Below are 21,094 nucleotides of genomic sequence, written 5' to 3'. Positions count from 1 at the left end.
CTTTTCACGCTGATTACTAAAGAAACCAGGACCGGATTACATTGAAAAAACAGCTTCACAATTAATACCTGGAAACATAGGAAATGAAACGGGGAGAAACATATCTGTTTTCTAGTACTTCTCCCCTTGGTACCTCACAATATATATATAGTGAGGCAGTGAGGGGAATCATATACGAGGGTCGTTATTTTTCCCCCAGGGTGTGCATAGAAACTTACTCAACCTGCTGGAGAGCGTTGTAATTACAGCCACAACTGTGGTTACAGCAGGAACTAAAAGTGAGTGAGGGCTTGGTCAAGCTATTTGACCAAGTCAGATTTAGGAAAACCTGACATGAGCTTTTATTTTTGGAGAGATCTGTAGGAAGGTAGTGGTACGGATCTCTCCCTCCACTCTGGGTCTTGCAAGTGGCCCATTGCCACGATTCCCATTTAATCCTGCAAGTAAGGGTTGGGTGTGTCAGTATTGGTTTGCAAGCATTAGAGCAGGAGGCTCTGCATATGCCTGTCTGTGTGAGACTGAACATAGACCAGAGACTAGAGCAAAGCCAGTGATATGGTGGTGTAGTCACAATGCACTGACGCGGACATCCCGGCTGTGAATCGGATGATTAACTTTGGATTTATTTTATAAGTTGGCAAATATAAATATTTAACTTGAACTTTCTTGGGTCACTACTACCCCATTGCCGCATGGAAGTGAATGTCGCTGCCTTACAATATATATAAGAAGGAGCAAGCTGTATATCCTCCTAAAGGGGTTACCAGTGATAAAATTAAAATTTGTCCAATAAAATAAGCTTCTTGATTTGCTTCTGTACTTGTTTTTACACTGCTGCAATTTAGACCCAGTGCCAAATCTCTGTGCATGCCCACATCATGTTGAGCCAGCTCGAAAATCAAGAACGCAGTCAATCATATTGGACCCTTAAAACAGCATCTGGAATATAAAAACCGAATCATTGAGGCTGATATACTTGGGTATTGAAGTGATCTCATTCTCTTTTTAGATCCTAATCCAAAGTTGACCTGTACTAGGTTGTTAAAATGATAAAAAATGAGGTTTCTCTATGGCTTTATGGTAGCCTTTCTTGACTATCTGTCTTAACCAAGTGATGAGAAAGTATCTCTGCACAAAGATTAGTGAATAAGTCAGAATGGCTATAACGATAAAAACACATCAGGTGCAAAAAGGGGTTTTCCCAATATCACAAATGATCAAAATTGCTTGTAAAATCAAGCAACTTTGTAAATTACTTGGCCTTAAAACCCCTAGGATACTGCCCAATGTTGCAGTCTATGATTTGTAGCTGGTCTCCTAGACAAGGAGTGCAGTGCTTAGACACCCATGCTCCACAAATGCTGCACAGGCAAAACCGCATTGTTCGGTCAGCAATCATGCCGCTGGTCCAAACTTGCAATCAATCAGGAGATCATTACCCCACATTAGGCAGGAAACTGGAAGGCAGGGGACTGGTGCGCTTCTGAAGATTGATGATGAGAATAATTTTTAAGGTTTATAGATTGAGTGTCATGTCGGACGCTGTTCACACTAGGGCGTCCGACAGACAGCGGTAATTCCACATACGTCCACTACACGCTCAATGGCATCGGCTAGACTTTATCCAGCTTGCTCGGGGTTAATTTAGCTGGTAATCAGGTTGGAGGCTGGGTCACGCCCACGGCCTTTAAATAGTTGTGCTGGACTTTGGGGCATCGCCGATTATAGCTTGTGCTTTGTGCCTAGTGATTCCGGTCTGGAGTGGTGGTCTTGTTGTAGGAATATCGTATCTGGTGGTGTATTATCCTTTGTCTTATTCCTCCTTCCTTTATTTGTATTTGTTTTTCCCCTGTGCACATTATAGTGTATTCCTGTGTGTCTGCGGCGTGGTGCGTTTTTCAGTTTTCCCTGTCTGTGCTTTCTGTGGGGATTGGTGTGTGGTCTCTTCACTGGGTGGCGGGTGGTTGTTTCAGCTTAGGGCTGAAACAGGAGTCAGGGTCAGGCCTGGCGGCCCAGACATGCACACCTTTAGTATAACTTCTGGAAAGGGACAGACAGGGTTTCCCTAGCCTGAGGGATATCGCAGGGGCCCGGGTAATCAGCCTTAGTCTACCCAGTACCCCCGTGTCATTATAATTGGCCCAAAAGAAAAAATATATATATATATTTTTTGTATGTCATGGATCCCATGACTTCCATAACCTGCCAGTTGGAGGCGCTGTCCTTACAGGTCACTGAATTGAAGGGGGCAGTTCAGCAACAGGGTCTTGTGGTATTTAATGAGCAAGTGGAAACTGCAGGTAGAGTTGCAGAGCCAAAAATCCCTTTACCTGAGAGGTTTGCTGGGGAACGCAATAAATTTGTTGTTTTCCGTGAAGCTTGCAAATTATATTTTCGTGTGCGCCTGCTTTCCTCAGGTAATGAGGCTCAGCGTGTGGACTTGGTTTTGTCATTACTGAACGGAGACCCCCAAGCATGGGCGTTTTCATTACCTTCTGATTCAGCTGCATTTAACTCAGTGGAGAGTTTTTTTCCTGCTCTTGGACTCATATATGATGATCCTGACAGATTGGCTCTAGCAGAATCTAAAATACGCGCTCTCCGCCAGGGGGAGCGAATGGCGGAGGATTACTGTTCTGAATTTCGCCGCTGGGCGGTGGACACAGAATGGAATGACCCGGCGCTGCGGAGTCAGTTTGTATATGGGGTGTTGTGAACTCTGTTTCCGGGCTCCCTCCTGTGGTCGTGAGTGGTACTGTGTGAGTTCTCTCTTTGGGCTCCTCCTGGTGGCTCTTTTTGTTAGTTTGCAGGTTTCTGGCTCGGATCAGCTGTCTCGTCATCTGCTAGTCAGGTTTCCTATTTAATCCACCTATTCCTTCATTCCTTGCCTGTTGTCGTTGTATTCAGTGCTATTCTGATTGCTCCTGTCTACATCCGTTATCAGTCTCTCAGGAAAAACTAAGTTTTGTTAGCTTATTTTTGCTCATCTGTGTTCAAGATGTCTCCTAGTATATGATGAGTTTTGTCCAGCTTGCTAATATGTGATTTCCTTGCTTGCTGGTGCTCTGGGGTGCTGAGTTGCTCCCCCCACATCGTTAGTTGGTGTGGGGGTTCTCGCATTCTCTGCGTGGATATTTTTGCATAGGGTTTTTTACTGACCACACAGATCCCTTGCTATTTTCTGCTATCTAGCGTTAGCGGGCCTCATTTGCTCAACCTGTTTCATCTCTGCGTTTGTCTTTTCCTCTTAACTCACCGTTATTATTTGTGGGGGGCTTCTATATCTCTGTGGTTATTTCTCTGAGGCAAGTGAGGTCTTTACTTTCTCTTTAGAGGTAGTCAGTTTCTCAGGCCGTGAAGAGACGTCTAGGATTTCAGGAAACGTTCCACGGCTGCCTATAGTGTTTGCGGTTAGGATCAGGTTTGCGGTCAGTCCAGTTACCACATCTGTCATGATCTCTGCAGGCAGAGATCATAGCAAGCCTATAGAGGGACAAGCTCTCGGAAGATGGAACTATACTGACCATGAACTAAGCCTGCCGCGCAACTAGAAATAGCCAGGTAGCATTTCCTATTTATAGCTAGATGCCCAGCTCTGGCCTAAGACCTAAATAGCTAGCAGAGGGAAATATAAGACCTGGCTCACCTCTAGAGAAATATTCCAAAGAAGACAGTAGCCCCCCACATATAATGACGGTGAGTTCAGATGAAACAACAAACGCAGCAGGAAAATAGTCTTAGCAAATTTGAGGTCCGCTTACTAGATAGCAGAAGACAGATAGTATACTTTCATGGTCAGCAGAAAAACACTAACAAAACACCATCCAGAGATTACCTTAAACTCTGGCATTAACTCATAACGCCAGAGTAGCAATCCCTGATCAACGAGAGCTTTCCAGACACAGTAACAAAACTTCAGCTGTGAACTGGAACAAATAGGCAAAACAAAACATGGACAAAAGTCCAACTTATCTAGTAGTAGTCTAGAAGCAGGAACAAGCACTGAGAGGCATCAGATAACATTGTTGACCGGCAAGAAACCACCAGAGAAATGAGCTTAAATAGCGACACCCACTACTGATGGAACCAGGTGAAACAGGAAAGAAGATGACAAGTCCAATTCCACAAGCGGCCACCGGGGGAGCCCAGAATCCAAATTCACAACAGTACCCCCCCCTCAAGGAGGGGGCACCGAACCCTCACCAGATCCACCAGGGCGACCAGGATGAGCCCTATGGAAGGCACGAACAAGATCAGAAGCATGAACATCAGATGCATTGACCCAAGAATTATCCTCCTGGCCGTAACCCTTCCAGTTGACCAGATACTGGAGTCTCCGTCTGGAAACACGAGAGTCCAAAATTTTCTCCACAACGTACTCCAACTCACCCTCAACCAACACCGGAGCAGGAGGCTCAACTGAAGGTACCACAGGTACCTCATACCTGCGCAATAACGACCGATGAAAAACGTTATGAATGGAAAAGGACGCAGGGAGGTCCAAACGGAAAGAAACAGGATTAAGAATCTCCAATATTCTATAAGGGCCGATGAACCGAGGTTTAAACTTAGGAGAAGAGACCCTCATAGGGACAAAACGAGAAGACAACCACACCAAATCTCCAACACAAAGCCGAGAACCAACACGACGATGACGGTTGGCAAAACGCTGAGTCTTCTCCTGGGACAACTTCAAATTGTCCATAACCTGCCCCCAGATGTGATGCAATCTCTCCACCACCGCATCCACTCCAGGACAATCCGAGGATTCCACCTGACCGGAGGAAAATCGAGGGTGAAACCCCGAATTACAGAAAAACGGGGACACCAAGGTGGAAGAGCTGGCCCGATTATTGAGGGCGAACTCTGCCAATGGCAAAAAAGCAACCCAATCATCCTGGTCAGCAGAGACAAAACACCTCAGATATGTCTCCAGGGTCTGATTAGTCCGCTCGGTCTGGCCATTAGTCTGAGGGTGAAAAGCAGATGAAAAAGACAAATCTATGCCCATTCTAGCACAGAATGCCCGCCAAAATCTAGACACAAATTGGGTACCTCTGTCAGAAACAATATTCTCAGGAATACCGTGCAATCGTACAACATTCTGAAAAAACAGAGGAACCAACTCAGAAGAAGAAGGCAACTTGGGCAGAGGAACCAAATGGACCATTTTAGAGAAACGGTCACAGACCACCCAGATGACAGACATCTTCTGGGAAACAGGCAGATCTGAAATAAAATCCATCGAGATGTGTGTCCAAGGCCTCTTAGGAATAGGCAAGGGCAACAGCAGTCCGCTAGCCCGAGAACTACAAGACTTGGCCCGAGCACAAACGTCACATGACTGCACAAAGACTCGCACATCTCGTGACAGGGAAGGCCACCAGAAGGATCTTGCCACCAAATCCCTGGTACCAAAAATTCCGGGATGACCTGCCAACGCAGAAGAATGCACCTCAGAGATGACTCTGCTGGTCCAATCATCCGGAACAAACAGTCTATCAGGCGGACAACGATCCGGTCTATCCGCCTGAAACTCTTGCAAGGACCGCCGCAGATCAGGAGAAACGGCCGACAAAATTACTCCCTCCCTAAGGATACCTGTGGGTTCAGAATTACCAGGAGAGTCCGGGTCAAAACTCCTAGAAAGGGCATCTGCCTTAACATTCTTAGAACCCGGTAGGTATGACACCACAAAATTAAAGCGAGAAAAAAATAAAGACCAGCGCGCCTGTCTAGGATTCAGGCGTCTGGCAGTCTCAAGATAAATCAAATTTTTGTGGTCAGTCAATACCACCACCTGATGCCTAGCCCCCTCGAGCCAATGGCGCCACTCCTCAAACGCCCACTTCATGGCCAAAAGCTCCCGATTCCCAACATCATAATTCCGCTCTGCGGGCGAAAATTTGCGAGAAAAGAAGGCACAAGGCCTAATGACGGAGCAGTCGGAACCTTTCTGCGACAACACTGCCCCAGCTCCGATCTCCGAAGCGTCAACCTCAACCTGAAAAGGCAGATTCACATCAGGCTGACGCAACACAGGGGCAGAGGCAAAACGGCGCTTAAGCTCCTGAAAGGCCTCTACAGCATGAGGGGACCAATTAGCAACATCAGCGCCTTGTCTGGTCAAATCAGTCAGTGGTTTAACGACATCCGAAAAACCAGCAATAAATCGGCGGTAAAAGTTGGCAAAGCCCAAAAATCTCTGAAGACCCTTAAGAGAGGAGGGCTGAGTCCAGTCACAAATAGCTTGCACCTTGACGGGATCCATCTCAATGGAAGAGGGAGAAAAAATATACCCCAAAAAGGAAATTTTCTGGACCCCAAAAACGCACTTAGACCCTTTCACACATAAAGAATTAGACCGCAGAACCTGAAAAACTCTCCTGACCTGCTGGACATGAGAGTCCCAGTCATCAGAAAAAATCAGAATATCATCCAGATATATTATCATAAATTTATCCAGAAAATCGCGGAAAATATCATGCATAAAAGACTGGAAAACTGAAGGGGCATTAGAAAGACCAAAAGGCATGACCAAATACTCAAAGTGGCCCTCGGGCGTATTAAATGCGGTCTTCCACTCATCCCCCTGCCTGATCCGCACCAAATTATACGCCCCACGAAGATCAATTTTAGAGAACCACTTAGCACCCTCTATACGAGCAAACAAATCAGTAAGCAATGGCAATGGGTATTGATACTTAACAGTGATCTTATTCAGAAGCCGATAATCAATACATGGTCTCAAAGAGCCGTCTTTTTTTGAGACAAAGAAAAACCCAGCTCCCAAGGGAGAAGAAGATGGACGAATATGTCCCTTTTCCAAAGACTCCTTTATATATTCCCGCATAGCAGCATGTTCCGGCACAGACAGATTAAACAAACGACCCTTGGGATATTTACAACCCGGTATCAAATCTATGGCACAATCGCACTCACGGTGCGGAGGTAACGACCCAAGCTTGGGTTCGTCAAAGACGTCTTGATAATCAGAGAGGAACTCAGGGACTTCAGAGGGAATGGACGACGAAATAGAAACCAAAGGTAAGTCCCCATGAATACCCTTACATCCCCAGCTCAACACAGACATTGCTCTCCAGTCCAAGACTGGGTTGTGAGACTGCAACCATGGCAATCCCAGTACCAAATCGTCATGTAAATTATACAGCACCAGGAAACGAATAATCTCCTGGTGATCCGGATTGATACGCATGGTTACTTGTGTCCAGTATTGTGGTTTATTATTAGCCAATGGGGTGGAGTCAATCCCCTTCAGAGGAATAAGAGTCTCCAAAGGCTCTAAATCAAAACCACAACGATTGGCAAAGGACCAATCCATAAGACTCAGAGCGGCGCCAGAGTCAACATAGGCGTCCGTGGCAATGGATGACAAAGAGCAAATCAGGGTTACAGACAAAATAAACTTAGACTGAATGGTGCCAATGGAAACAGACTTATCAAGCTTCTTTGTACGCCTAGAGCATGCTGATATAACATGAGTAGAATCCCCACAATAGAAACACAATCCATTCTTCCGTCTAAAATTCTGTCGCTCGCTCCTGGACAGAATTCTATCACACTGCATACTTTCTGGCGTCTTTTCCATAGACACCGCCAGATGGTGCACCGGTTTGCGCTCCCGCAGACGCCTATCAATCTGAATAGCCATTGTCATGGACTCATTCAGACCTGCAGGCACAGGGAACCCCACCATAACATCCTTAACGGCATCAGAGAGACCTTCTCTGAAAGTTGCCGCCAAGGCGCACTCATTCCACTGAGTAAGCACAGACCATTTACGGAATTTTTGGCAGAAAACTTCAGCTTCGTCTTGCCCCTGAGATAGTGCCATCAAAGTTTTTTCTGCCTGAAGTTCCAAATGAGGTTCCTCATAAAGCAAGCCCAAGGCCAGAAAAAACGCATCCACATCGCGTAACGCAGGATCCCCTGCTGGCAATGAGAAGGCCCAATCTTGAGGGTCACCCCTGAGCAAGGAAATCACAATCCTAACCTGCTGAGCAGGGTCTCCAGCTGAACGAGACTTCAGGGACAAATAAAGCTTACAATTATTTCGGAAATTCTGGAAGCTAGCTCTATTCCCTGTGAAGAACTCCGGCAAAGGAATTCTCGGCTCAGATACCGGAGCATGTACCACAAAATCTTGTAAATTTTGTACTTTCGTGATGAGATTATTCAAACCCGCAGTTACACTCTGGAGATCCATTATTGTCAGGTGCACACAGAGCCATACAGAGATTAGGAGGAGAGAGAGAAAAAAGACTGCAGCAAGGCAGACTGGAGGAAAAAAAAAAAAAAAAAAAAAAATTCCAGCAGACTTCTTATAACTCTCCTTTCTCAACCTGGGTCTTTAACACTTTATGGGCCGGTCAAACTGTCATGATCTCTGCAGGCAGAGATCATAGCAAGCCTATAGAGGGACAAGCTCTCGGAAGATGGAACTATACTGACCATGAACTAAGCCTGCCGCGCAACTAGAAATAGCCAGGTAGCATTTCCTATTTATAGCTAGATGCCCAGCTCTGGCCTAAGACCTAAATAGCTAGCAGAGGGAAATATAAGACCTGGCTCACCTCTAGAGAAATATTCCAAAGAAGACAGTAGCCCCCCACATATAATGACGGTGAGTTCAGATGAAACAACAAACGCAGCAGGAAAATAGTCTTAGCAAATTTGAGGTCCGCTTACTAGATAGCAGAAGACAGATAGTATACTTTCATGGTCAGCAGAAAAACACTAACAAAACACCATCCAGAGATTACCTTAAACTCTGGCATTAACTCATAACGCCAGAGTAGCAATCCCTGATCAACGAGAGCTTTCCAGACACAGTAACAAAACTTCAGCTGTGAACTGGAACAAATAGGCAAAACAAAACATGGACAAAAGTCCAACTTATCTAGTAGTAGTCTAGAAGCAGGAACAAGCACTGAGAGGCATCAGATAACATTGTTGACCGGCAAGAAACCACCAGAGAAATGAGCTTAAATAGCGACACCCACTACTGATGGAACCAGGTGAAACAGGAAAGAAGATGACAAGTCCAATTCCACAAGCGGCCACCGGGGGAGCCCAGAATCCAAATTCACAACACACATCCCCAGAGCTCATCCTATTATCTTCTACTTAGCTGGTTAGATTTGTGATCCTAATCCACTAGGATCACAACAATGGGGTTTCAAGAAGGGTTAAACAAGCCCTTCTGATGTATGAGACTCCTGCTTCTCTAGAGTCTGCCATGAGTCTTGTTGTCCGCATTGATCGCCGCTTGCGTCAGGGGGCGCTAGAGACGCCGCCTATGGGGTAGGTCGTAGGTGCACGTGAGGATGCTGCAGGTGAGCCCAAGGAGCCTATGCAAATCGCAAGGGTGTCACATCATTAAGCCCCCTCGCTCAGGAAGCAGAGAGCCTGTTTTTGCTGTGGTAAAAAGGGGCATTATGTAAATGCTTATCCTCTGTTTTCTAAGAAAAGCGCAATGGCGGAAAACTTCTAAGCTCAGAGGGTGCGGAGGAGGCCAATCCGAGCTTATGCATATCCTCCATGGTGGTCTCTCAATGTATGCTCCCTGCCAGAGTTATGGTCACTGGCAGAGAGCTGCCAATCACTGTTTTTGTGGATAGTGGTTTGGCCACTAATCTCATTGACGAGGAGTTTGCGCGCACGGCCGGGTTCACGGTCGAAAAATTGCCTTATCCTATCCGTGTGGTCACCATCAATGCTACCCCTCTCCCACAGGGGGAGATTACTGAGTTTGTGGCTGAGGTGAAACTCCACATTGGGGTCCTACATTCTGAGCAGGTTACATGTAGGGTGCTCAGTAATCTTCCTGCACAAATGGTTCTGGGTTTTCCATGGTTATCAATGCACAACCCGGTTATTGACTGGAAAACTCATGACATAATTCAGTGGAGCGGATCTTGCCAGGAGAATTGCCTGGCCACATGTGTGTCCGCTGTGACTCCAAGCATTCCTGAGTCACTGCTGGATTTCACGGATGTGTTCTCAGAGAAGGGTTGCTCAGAATTACCACCACATCGCCCCTATGACTGTACTATTAGGTTTAAACCAGGGGCCAAATTGCCAAAAGCTAGGATGTTCAACATCTCTGGTCCTGAGAGGCAAGCTTTAAAAGACTACATTGCTGAGAGTCTGAGCAAAGGGCACATCAGGCCTTCATCCTCGCCTGTGGCAGCTGGGTTCTTCTTCATTAAAAAGAAAGATGGTGGACTACGCCCATGTCTGGATTTCAGGGAGTTAAACCAAATTACGGTTCGTGATCCATACCCTATGCCACTGATACCTGATTTGTTCAACCAGGTGGCTGGTGCTAAGTGGTTTTCCAAGCTTGACCTCAGGGGGGCGTACAACCTCATAAGAGTCCGTCAAGGTGATGAGTTGAAGACAGCTTTTAATACTCCTGAGGGTCATTTTGAAAATTTGGTGATGACATTTGGGTTGACAAATGCGCCTGCAGTTTTTCAACATTTCATAAATGATGTATTCTCGCGTGTTCTGGGGAAATTCGTTATTGTGTACCTAGATGACATTCTCATTTATTCATGCGACCGTGATACTCATTTAGAGCATGTGAGGCAGGTGTTACAGCTACTCAGGGAAAATAAGCTCTATGCAAAACTTGAGAAATGTGTATTTTCGGTTCAGGAGTTGCCTTTCTTGGGTTATATTGTGTCTGCTTCAGGGTTTAAAATGGACGCCGCTAAGGTGCAAGCGGTGCTGCAGTGGGAACGGCCTGATAACCTAAAAGCACTCCAGCGGTTCCTTGGGTTTTCCAACTATTATAGAAAGTTTACCAAAGATTTTTCTACCATTGCTAAACCACTTACTGACATGACGAAAAAGGGTACCAATTTCTCCGCCTGGCCTCAGGCTGCTGTGCGCGCATTTGAATTTCTGAAGAACAGTTTTGCTTCGGCCCCCATTCTGGTGCAACCGGACGTATCAAAACCATTTACTGTGGAAGTCGATGCGTCTGAGGTTGGAGTGGGGGCGGTGCTGTCACAAGGATCATCCTTGGGCGAGTTGCGTCCTTGCGCCTACTTTTCCAAGAAGCTGTCGTCTGCCGAACGTAATTACGATATCGGCAACAGGGAGTTGTTGGCTATCAAGTTGGCTTTTGAGGAATGGTGACACTTCTTGGAGGGGTCGGTCCACCAGGTTACAGTTATCACCGACCATAAAAATCTGCTGTATTTGGAGTCAGCCAAGTGTCTGTCCCCCAGGCAGGCTCGCTGGGCATTGTTTTTCACGCGGTTCAACTTTTTTGTTACGTACTGACCTAGGTCTAAGAACACTAAGGCGGATGCTTTGTCCAGGTGTTTTCCAGGGGGCGAACCTCGGGAAGATCTGGTACCCATCCTCCAAAAGGGTGTAGTGGTCTCGGCTCTCACGACCGAGGTTGAGGCTGAGATTGCTGAGGCTCAGGAGGAGGTACCACCAGAGCTTCCAATTAACAAATCGTTTGTACCGCTCCATCTTTGCCTAAAGGTGTTGGGTGAGCATCATGATGCTGTCCTGGCTGGCCATCCAGGGGTTAGGAGTACCTTGGAGTTGGTGTCGCGTCGGTTTTGGTGGCCCAAAATCCGACAGGACGTGGTCTCATACGTATCAGCATGTACCACGTGCGCTAGGGCTAAGACGCCCCGCTCCCATCCTGCTGGCACACTACATCCTCTCGGGGTACCCAGTAGGCCATGGACAGAGATTTCCATGGATTTTATCACAGATTTGCCCTCCTCTGCTGGGAACACGGTCATTCTGGTGGTTGTTGATCGGTTCTCAAAGACGTCGCACTTTGTGTCTTTGCCTTCGTTGCCTAACGCTAAGACTCTGGCTCAGGTATTTGTACAGGAGGTGGTCAGACCTCACGGGGTCCCATCTGACATCGTGTCTGATAGGGGTACTCAGTTTGTGGCAAAATTTTGGAAAGCTTTTTGCTCACGGCTGGGGATCAAGTTTTCGCATTCTTCTGCGTTTCATCCTCAGTCAAATGGTCAGACCGAGCGTATGAACCAGAATTTGGAGCAGTACTTACGCTGTTTTGTTTCTGACAATCAGGAGGAGTGGTCGACGTTCCTTCCTTTGGCTGAGTTTGCTATAAATAATCACCGTCAGGAATCGTCTGGGGAGTCCCCGTTCTTTTGTGTTTATGGGCTCCATCCTCAGTTTTATACTCTGCATCAGGGGGGCTCTACTGGCATCCCGGAGGAGGACCAGTTAGGAGCACAACTGTCATCCGTTTGGAGGAGAGTGAAACAGCGCTTGCTAAGCGTAGTTGCAAGGTACAAACGAGTGGCTGACAGTAAACGTGTGACAGGTCCGTACCTGAGTGTGGGTGACTGGGTGTGGTTGTCCACAAAAAACATAAAACTCAAGATTCCATCCTTGAAATTGGGTCCAAGGTTTATTTGTCCATTTAGGGTTGCCGCCATCATTAACCCGGTAGCCTACCGTTTGGCGCTCCCTACTGTATATAAAATACCCAACGTGTTCCACAGATCTTTATTAAAAAAGGTGGTGGGTTCTGTGGACACGGCGCCTATGCCACCTCCAGTCTTGGTGGATGGCAATTTGGAGTTTGAAGTCTCCAAGGTGGTTGACTCTCGAGTAGTGCGCCGCTCATTACAGTACCTGGTACACTGGCGTGGTTATGGGCCGGAAGAGAGGTCCTGGGTACCAGCCTCGGTCATATATGTGGACCGGCTGGTCAATATGTTTCACCGCCACCTTCCGGACAAGCCGGGTCCTATAAGTTGCGAGGGCCCTGGGGTCCCTCGTAGAAGGCGGGGTACTGTCTTGTCGGATGCCCTAGTGTGAACAGCATTCAAGGTTTATAGATTGAGTGTCATGTCGGACGCTGTTCACACTAGGGCGTCCGACAGACAGCGGTAATTCCACATACGTCCACTACACGCTCAGTGGCGTCGGCTAGACTTTATCCAGCTTGCTCGGGGTTAATTTAGCTGGTAATCAGGTTGGAGGCTGGGACACGCCCACGGCCTTTAAATAGGTGTGCTGGACTTTGGGGCATCGCCGATTATAGCTTGTGCTTTGTGCCTATTGATTCCGGTCTGGAGTGGTGGTCTTGTTGTAGGATTATCGTATCTGGTGGTGTATTATCCTTTGTCTTATTCCTCCTTCCTTTATTTGTATTTGTTTTGCCCTGTGCACATTATAGTGTATTCCTGTGTGTCTGCGGCGTGGTGCGTTTTTCAGTTTTCCCTGTCTGTGCTTTCTGTGGGGATTGGTGTGTGGTCTCTTCACTGGGTGGCGGGTGGTGGTTTCAGCTTAGGGCTGAAACAGGAGTCAGGGTCAGGCCTGGCGGCCCAGACATGCACACCTTTAGTATAACTTCTGGAAAGGGACAGACAGGGTTTCCCTAGCCTGAGGGATATCGCAGGGGCCCGGGTAATCAGCCTTAGTCTACCCAGTACCCCCGTGTCATTATAATCGGCCCAAAAGAAAAAATATATATATATATTTTTTGTATGTCATGGATCCCATGACTTCCATAACCTGCCAGTTGGAGGCGCTGTCCTTACAGGTCACTGAATTGAAGGGGGCAGTTCAGCAACAGGGTCTTGTGGTATTTAATGAGCAAGTGGAAACTGCAGGTAGAGTTGCAGAGCCAAAAATCCCTTTACCTGAGAGGTTTGCTGGGGAACGCAATAAATTTGTTGTTTTCCGTGAAGCTTGCAAATTATATTTTCGTGTGCGCCTGCTTTCCTCAGGTAATGAGGCTCAGCGTGTGGACTTGGTTTTGTCATTACTGAACGGAGACCCCCAAGCATGGGCGTTTTCATTACCTTCTGATTCAGCTGCATTTAACTCAGTGGAGAGTTTTTTTCCTGCTCTTGGACTCATATATGATGATCCTGACAGATTGGCTCTAGCAGAATCTAAAATACGCGCTCTCCGCCAGGGGGAGCGAATGGCGGAGGATTACTGTTCTGAATTTCGCCGCTGGGCGGTGGACACAGAATGGAATGACCCGGCGCTGCGGAGTCAGTTTGTATATGGGGTGTTGTGAACTCTGTTTCCGGGCTCCCTCCTGTGGTCGTGAGTGGTACTGTGTGAGTTCTCTCTTTGGGCTCCTCCTGGTGGCTCTTTTTGTTAGTTTGCAGGTTTCTGGCTCGGATCAGCTGTCTCGTCATCTGCTAGTCAGGTTTCCTATTTAATCCACCTATTCCTTCATTCATTGCCTGTTGTCGTTGTATTCAGTGCTATTCTGATTGCTCCTGTCTACATCCGTTATCAGTCTCTCAAGAAAAACTAAGTTTTGTTAGCTTATTTTTGCTCATCTGTGTTCAAGATGTCTCCTAGTATATGATGAGTTTTGTCCAGCTTGCTAATATGTGATTTCCTTGCTTGCTGGTGCTCTGGGGTGCTGAGTTGCTCCCCCCACATCGTTAGTTGGTGTGGGGGTTCTCGCATTCTCTGCGTGGATATTTTTGCATAGGGTTTTTTACTGACCACACAGATCCCTTGCTATTTTCTGCTATCTAGCGTTAGCGGGCCTCATTTGCTCAACCTGTTTCATCTCTGCGTTTGTCTTTTCCTCTTAACTCACCGTTATTATTTGTGGGGGGCTTCTATATCTCTGTGGTTATTTCTCTGAGGCAAGTGAGGTCTTTACTTTCTCTTTAGAGGTAGTCAGTTTCTCAGGCCGTGAAGAGACGTCTAGGATTTCAGGAAACGTTCCACGGCTGCCTATAGTGTTTGCGGTTAGGATCAGGTTTGCGGTCAGTCCAGTTACCACATCCCCAGAGCTCGTCCTATTATCTTCTACTTAGCTGGTTAGATTTGTGATCCTAATCCACTAGGATCACAACAATGGGGTTTCAAGAAGGGTTAAACAAGCCCTTCTGATGTATGAGACTCCTGCTTCTCTAGAGTCTGCCATGAGTCTTGTTGTCCGCATTGATCGCCGCTTGCGTCAGGGGGCGCTAGAGACGCCGCCTATGGGGGAGGTCGTAGGTGCACGTGAGGATGCTGCAGGTGAGCCCAAGGAGCCTATGCAAATCGCAAGGGTGTCACATCATTAAGCCCCCTCGCTCAGGAAGCAGAGAGCCTGTTTTTGCTGTGGTAAAAAGGGGCATTATGTAAATGCTTATCCTCTGTTTTCTAAGAAAAGCGCAATGGCGGAAAACTTCTAAGCTCAGAGGGTGCGGAGGAGGCCAATCCGAGCTTATGCATATCCTCCATGGTGGTCTCTCAATGTATGCTCCCTGCCAGAGTTATGGTCACTGGCAGAGAGCTGCCAATCACTGTTTTTGTGGATAGTGGTTCGGCCACTAATCTCATTGACGAGGAGTTTGCGCGCACGGCCGGGTTCACGGTCGAAAAATTGCCTTATCCTATCCGTGTGGTCACCATCAATGCTACCCCTCTCCCACAGGGGGAGATTACTGAGTTTGTGGCTGAGGTGAAACTCCACATTGGGGTCCTACATTCTGAGCAGGTTACATGTAGGGTGCTCAGTAATCTTCCTGCACAAATGGTTCTGGGTTTTCCATGGTTATCAATGCACAACCCGGTTATTGACTGGAAAACTCATGACATAATTCAGTGGAGCGGATCTTGCCAGGAGAATTGCCTGGCCACATGTGTGTCCGCTGTGACTCCAAGCATTCCTGAGTCACTGCTGGATTTCACGGATGTGTTCTCAGAGAAGGGTTGCTCAGAATTACCACCACATCGCCCCTATGACTGTACTATTAGGTTTAAACCAGGGGCCAAATTGCCAAAAGCTAGGATGTTCAACATCTCTGGTCCTGAGAGGCAAGCTTACCTCATTTTTTTCATGTGTCGTCCTCATTCAAATTATCTTGCCATTTTCCAAAATACAATTGTCTTATCCATATGACTAAAAGAATGAATAAGACATAAGCAAATAAAACACTTCTATAGTTTATTCCCTCCTTTTTTTCTAGCTGCCTATTGACAAGAACATTGTACACTTGCCGAGTAAAATGTAGCTCATGATTGATTGTGAATCAATTCCATAAGACCCACAAATCACTCAATACAGCTCAACCACTGACCTACTGCATATTACAGAACCAATAACTAAAAAAAGGAAAGGCCACAAAATAATGTTATTTATGGATTTAGCTTTAGTACGTTTTAATATGCTGTAGAAGTTATTAAAAAACACATCTAATAAGCCTAAGATGCCAACTGACATTATTTAATATATTTTTCAAATTTAATATAAACAGCACACCAAATCATTGAAACATAATAATTCAAGTATAAATAGGCTTGTTTTAATTCTCAAAATATTTACCGGTACATCCATTTTGTTAGTATAACTAGTCATTCTGCTTTACCTTTACCTATTCTAGGATTCTTCAAGGTTAAGTATTACAATTTTAGAAATATCTATGATAGTCACCAGAACTCTTTGTTACACCTTATGCCAACAGTATGTATTGCACAGTATATTGTCCAATTTCCAACCTGGAAAGCTTTTAGCAGCTCACAATTAGTGATGAGCGAATATACTCGTTACTCGAGATTTCTCAAGTACACTCGTGTGTCTGAGTATTTTTTAGTGCTCGGAGATTAAGATTTTCTTGCCGCAGCTGAATGATTTACATCTGTTAGCCAGCATAAGTACATGTGGGGGTTGCCTGGTTGCTAGGGAATCCCCACATGTACTTATGCTGGCTAACAGATGTAAATCATTCAGCTGCAGTGATGAAAACTAAATCTCCGAGCACTAAAAAATACTCGGAGGACACCCGAGCGTGTTCGAGAAATCTCGAGTAACGAGTATATTCGCTCATCACTACTCACAATGCATCAGCTTTATTGACATCAGCACAGTGCGCTAACTGTTCACCCTCTACTCTTAGTATTTGAGGTCTCTTTCCTTAAGTACAAGATTTTAAAGGGAATCTGTCACCAGTAGTGTTGAGCATTCCGATACTGCAAGTATCGGGTATCGGCCGATATTTGCTGTATCGGAATTTCCGATACCGAGATCCGATACTTTTGTGGTATCGGGTATCGGGTATCGCAACAACATTAATGTAATAATGTGTAAAAGAGAGAATTAAAATAAAAAATATTGCTATACTCACCTGTCCGACGCAGCCTGGACCTCAGCGAGGGAACCGGCAGCGTTGTTTGTTTAAATTTCGCGCTTTTACTTGGTTACGTGAAGTCCCGGCTTGTGATTGGTCAGGGCGGCCATGTTGCCGGGACGCGGACCAATCACAGCAAGCCGTGACGAAATTACGTCACGGCTTGCTGTGATTGGTCCGCGTCCCGGCAACATGGCCGCCATTAACCAATCACAAGCCGTGACGTCACGGGAGGCTGGACACGCGCGCTTTTTAAAATACGCGCATGTCCAGCCTCCCGTGACGTCACGGCTTGTGATTGGTTAATGGCGGCCATGTTGCCGGGACGCGGACCAATCACAGCAAGCCGTGACGTAATTTCGTCACGGCTTGCTGTGATTGGTCCGCGTCCCGGCAACATGGCCGCCCTGACCAATCACAAGCCGGGACTTCACGTAACCAAGTAAAAGCGCGAATTTTAAACAAACAACGCTGCCGGTTCCCTCGCTGAGGTCCAGGCTGCGTCGGACAGGTGAGTATAGCAATATTTTTTATTTTAATTCTTTATTTTACACATTTATATGGATCCCAGGGTCTGAAGGAGAGTTTCCTCTCCTTCAGACCCTGGGAACCATCAGGGATACCGTCCGATACTTGAGTCCCATTGACTTGTATTGGTATCGGGTATCGGTATCGGATTGGATCCGATACTTTGCCGGTATCGGCCGATACTTTCCGATACCGATACTTTCAAGTATCGGACGGTATCGCTCAACACTAGTCACCAGGTTTTCCCCATACCAAGTACGGCGAGCAAATTTAAGCCCTCTTTTACACCATACTAGAATGCTGTATGTAAGTCCCCAATCACTCCTACAAGGTACATAAAAGATCTTTACTTATACTCAAATACAGTGAGGTCTGGTCCGATGGGCATCTCTAGTCTTGATCCGGCATCTCCTCTATTCCTCTTTCAGCTGAATTCTTATCATTGTATTTCTGGCTTGTATTTTGACCGTATGATTTTAAGGATGGAATGAAAGCTATGTTTTATCTCTATTTACATTCTCTGGGGCCTCGGAATCTTTGGAATCTTTACTTCTTTGGACCTTGTGGGGGGTATCACACCGAGTTTGCACGGATTTATCACTGGTGCATGAGAATCACTCACTGGACTCACTATTACTATTAATTATATATCAGCATCATTAAAGGGATTATCAAGCCTTAGTCTGTAAGTATGCTGTCTCTCTATGTGACTGCAGACTCGTGAATCCTCACATCATGTGCTCTGAGGATTCTCCGGAGCTGGGATCGGGTGGTCATGTGACGGTTAGTATGCGATTTGCATACTTTCAGCGACATTACTAGTCACATTAATAGACATGTCCCGCTTCACTCAATTCACTTGTATTGAGTGAGTCTGAGCATGTCTAGTCAGCATGTGACTGCATGTATACAAATCACATAGATGAGGTCACGCACCCACTGCTTCCGGCAGCAAAGAATCCCCACAGCGCCCAGTGTGCGCAATGTTAAGATTCACAAGTCTGCAGACACATAAGGAGGTTGTGACTCTAAGACATAATAAAGCTCTATTGGAGTATTTGCATGCTGAGTCTTTTAACTGAGTTACTTTTAGCATGGAGCTGTTTACTTAGTGAGTGCATGTTGTGCAATATCCTGTGACCAAAATTTCAATCTGACCGGAAGTCAAAGGTAATGTCACAAGCACTCAATGTAATTCTATGAGAGCTTTATTCTGGCCCTCATAGACGTACGTTGAGTAGTCACCTCCGGCTCACCCAGCAAACACGGGAGTAATCTGGCAGATCAAAAACTGCAGTAGACAACCGGAGTGGTGACGATTAGTGATGGGTGAAAGTGCTCAGATAACGTCTTATCCGAGCATATTCGGGTGTTATCCGAGTATCTTGGGCATCCTCGTATATTATGTTGGAGCCCCTGTGGCTCATGAATTGACAGCCTCAACACATGTGGGGATTCCCTAATAAACAGGCCAGCCCTACATGTGTTTGTCTAATAGCCGCAAATCATGCAGTCGCGGGGACTCGAACATAATATAAGAGCATGCCAAAGATACTCGGATAATGCACGTCTTCCCATCTCTACTGGTGATAGACGGAGAAGATGGTGACTGGTAAGTATACTACTTGGGGATGGGAGCTTAGTTTGGTAGCACCACTCCAGTTCTGAAGTAAAAAACAATGCCATAGTGCTGCTCTAAGGAACTGAGCAGAATAATATTTTGGCTAAAATTTGGATACTTGTATAATGTGCAGTGAGGAGGGCCACTAATAGGAGGTATCACATCTAACATGAGGCAGGCCCTGCTGCTTAGTGTTTGGATAAACTGATTGATGTTCCTGTCACTACAGTCCATCTTCACTTAGCAAATTATTATAGGAAGCAGTTACTCATTTTGTCTGTACTAAATAAGATCTTGTTCTCAGTTTGGCTAGATATTCAAATATTTTATTTTAGTCTTTTGGATTATCATTAGAACATTGGGGAAAAGTTGAATGCTAAGAAACTGTTATTCTTTCCCTTCAGGTAGCAATAGCAAAAACTCTAACAAGACATTTCTCTCTTTTTCCTAGGCGTTTTTCCACCGAATGTTGCAATATGCAGCTTCAAAATCTGATAAAAATGTCACAGAGGAAACTGTAAAGGTTAGTCCTGAAATTCTTGATGGTTGTTTTCTATTTTCAGCTCATGTTGATGTGTTTTGACTCCACTAATAGGTTTATTTGGAACAACATAACAAGAGTCGTGACATGTTTGGTTTGTCTGAAGACCTCTCAGCCCTACATTGGTGAAATATCTCAGCATTTAAAATACCACTAACTTGCTCATGCTTAAAGTAAAATCAAACCAGAGAAACGCACGAGACAAAAAGTCACGCTCAGCGTGTGGCCTTACTTTTCAGCAGAAATAAAAAGACACATTATTGAAGAATGTATGTCTTTTTCTTTCTTATAATGAATCAATTCCTTATAAATTTTGAATGCTGTTTTTTACATCCCACGATAACGGTGACATACAGTATTGTGAGGACCACTCACTTTCTTGCAGAACTTCAGGTAGACACAGGCACTGGGTGAGGTTTATTAATCATCATAAACCTTCACAGGATTCAAATGAAAGTAACAAAGGGAAAACAGCACAGTCCCTCCCTAGGTAGGCAGGTTAAGCAAATGGTCTCTCATCCTTGCAGCGACACAGATCTTGTTCCTCAATCACTTGGATCTGCAAACAGACTGCCTCTCCAAAACTACATCCACCTGAGCCAATTTAGCAGCCTTTAATAGGAGCTGCAAAAGATGCATGGGAGATATGGGAGCCGCCATTTTCACCCGTCCCTAAATCCAAGACCAAAAATCTGATACCAATAAACAAAAAACCCTCACCAATCTATCATAGCTGGAGCCTTCATCTCCAGGATCTACACCACCGAGGCTGGCCACCTTAGTGACAGATATCTCCCGTCCAGGACTTTACCACCTGTTCCTTTACAAGATATATAATATATATGTGTATATATATATATATATATATATATATATATATATATATATATATATATATACAGTACAGACCAAAAGTTCGGACACACCTTCTCATTTAAAGATTTTTCTGTATTTTCATGACTATGAAAATTGTACATTCACACTGAAGGCATCAAAACTATGAATTAACACGTGGAATTATATACTTAACAAAAAAGTGTGAAACAACTGAAATTATGTCTTATATTCTAGGTTCTTCAAATAAGCCACCTTTTGCTTTGATGACTACTTTGCACACTCTTGGCATTCTCTTGATGAGCTTCAAGAGGTAGTCACCGGGAATGGTCTTCCAACAATCTTGAATGAGTTCCCAGAGATGCTTAGCACTTGTTGGCCCTTTTGCCTTCACTCTGCGGTCCAGCTCACCCAAAACCATCTCGATTGGGTTCAGGTCTG

At 45.6% G+C, this 21,094-nt stretch overlaps 1 protein-coding gene across 1 annotated transcript in view; it reads left to right on the top strand.

The window, feature by feature from the left end:
- Positions 1–21,094, top strand: part of PREX2 (phosphatidylinositol-3,4,5-trisphosphate dependent Rac exchange factor 2) — a 487,967-nt gene that overhangs the window by 113,481 nt on the left and 353,392 nt on the right. The window contains exon 2 of the mRNA XM_077270643.1: positions 19,730–19,801. Within this exon, the coding sequence (XP_077126758.1) occupies positions 19,730–19,801 (72 nt within the window). The remainder of the gene's footprint in view (positions 1–19,729; positions 19,802–21,094) is intronic.

The sequence above is a fragment of the Ranitomeya variabilis genome, chromosome 6 (genome assembly GCF_051348905.1).
Source record: "Ranitomeya variabilis isolate aRanVar5 chromosome 6, aRanVar5.hap1, whole genome shotgun sequence".
NCBI lineage: Eukaryota > Metazoa > Chordata > Amphibia > Anura > Dendrobatidae > Ranitomeya > Ranitomeya variabilis.
The sequence above is the reverse complement of the archived record's forward strand: the minus strand, read 5'-3'. Positions and strand labels throughout refer to the sequence as shown.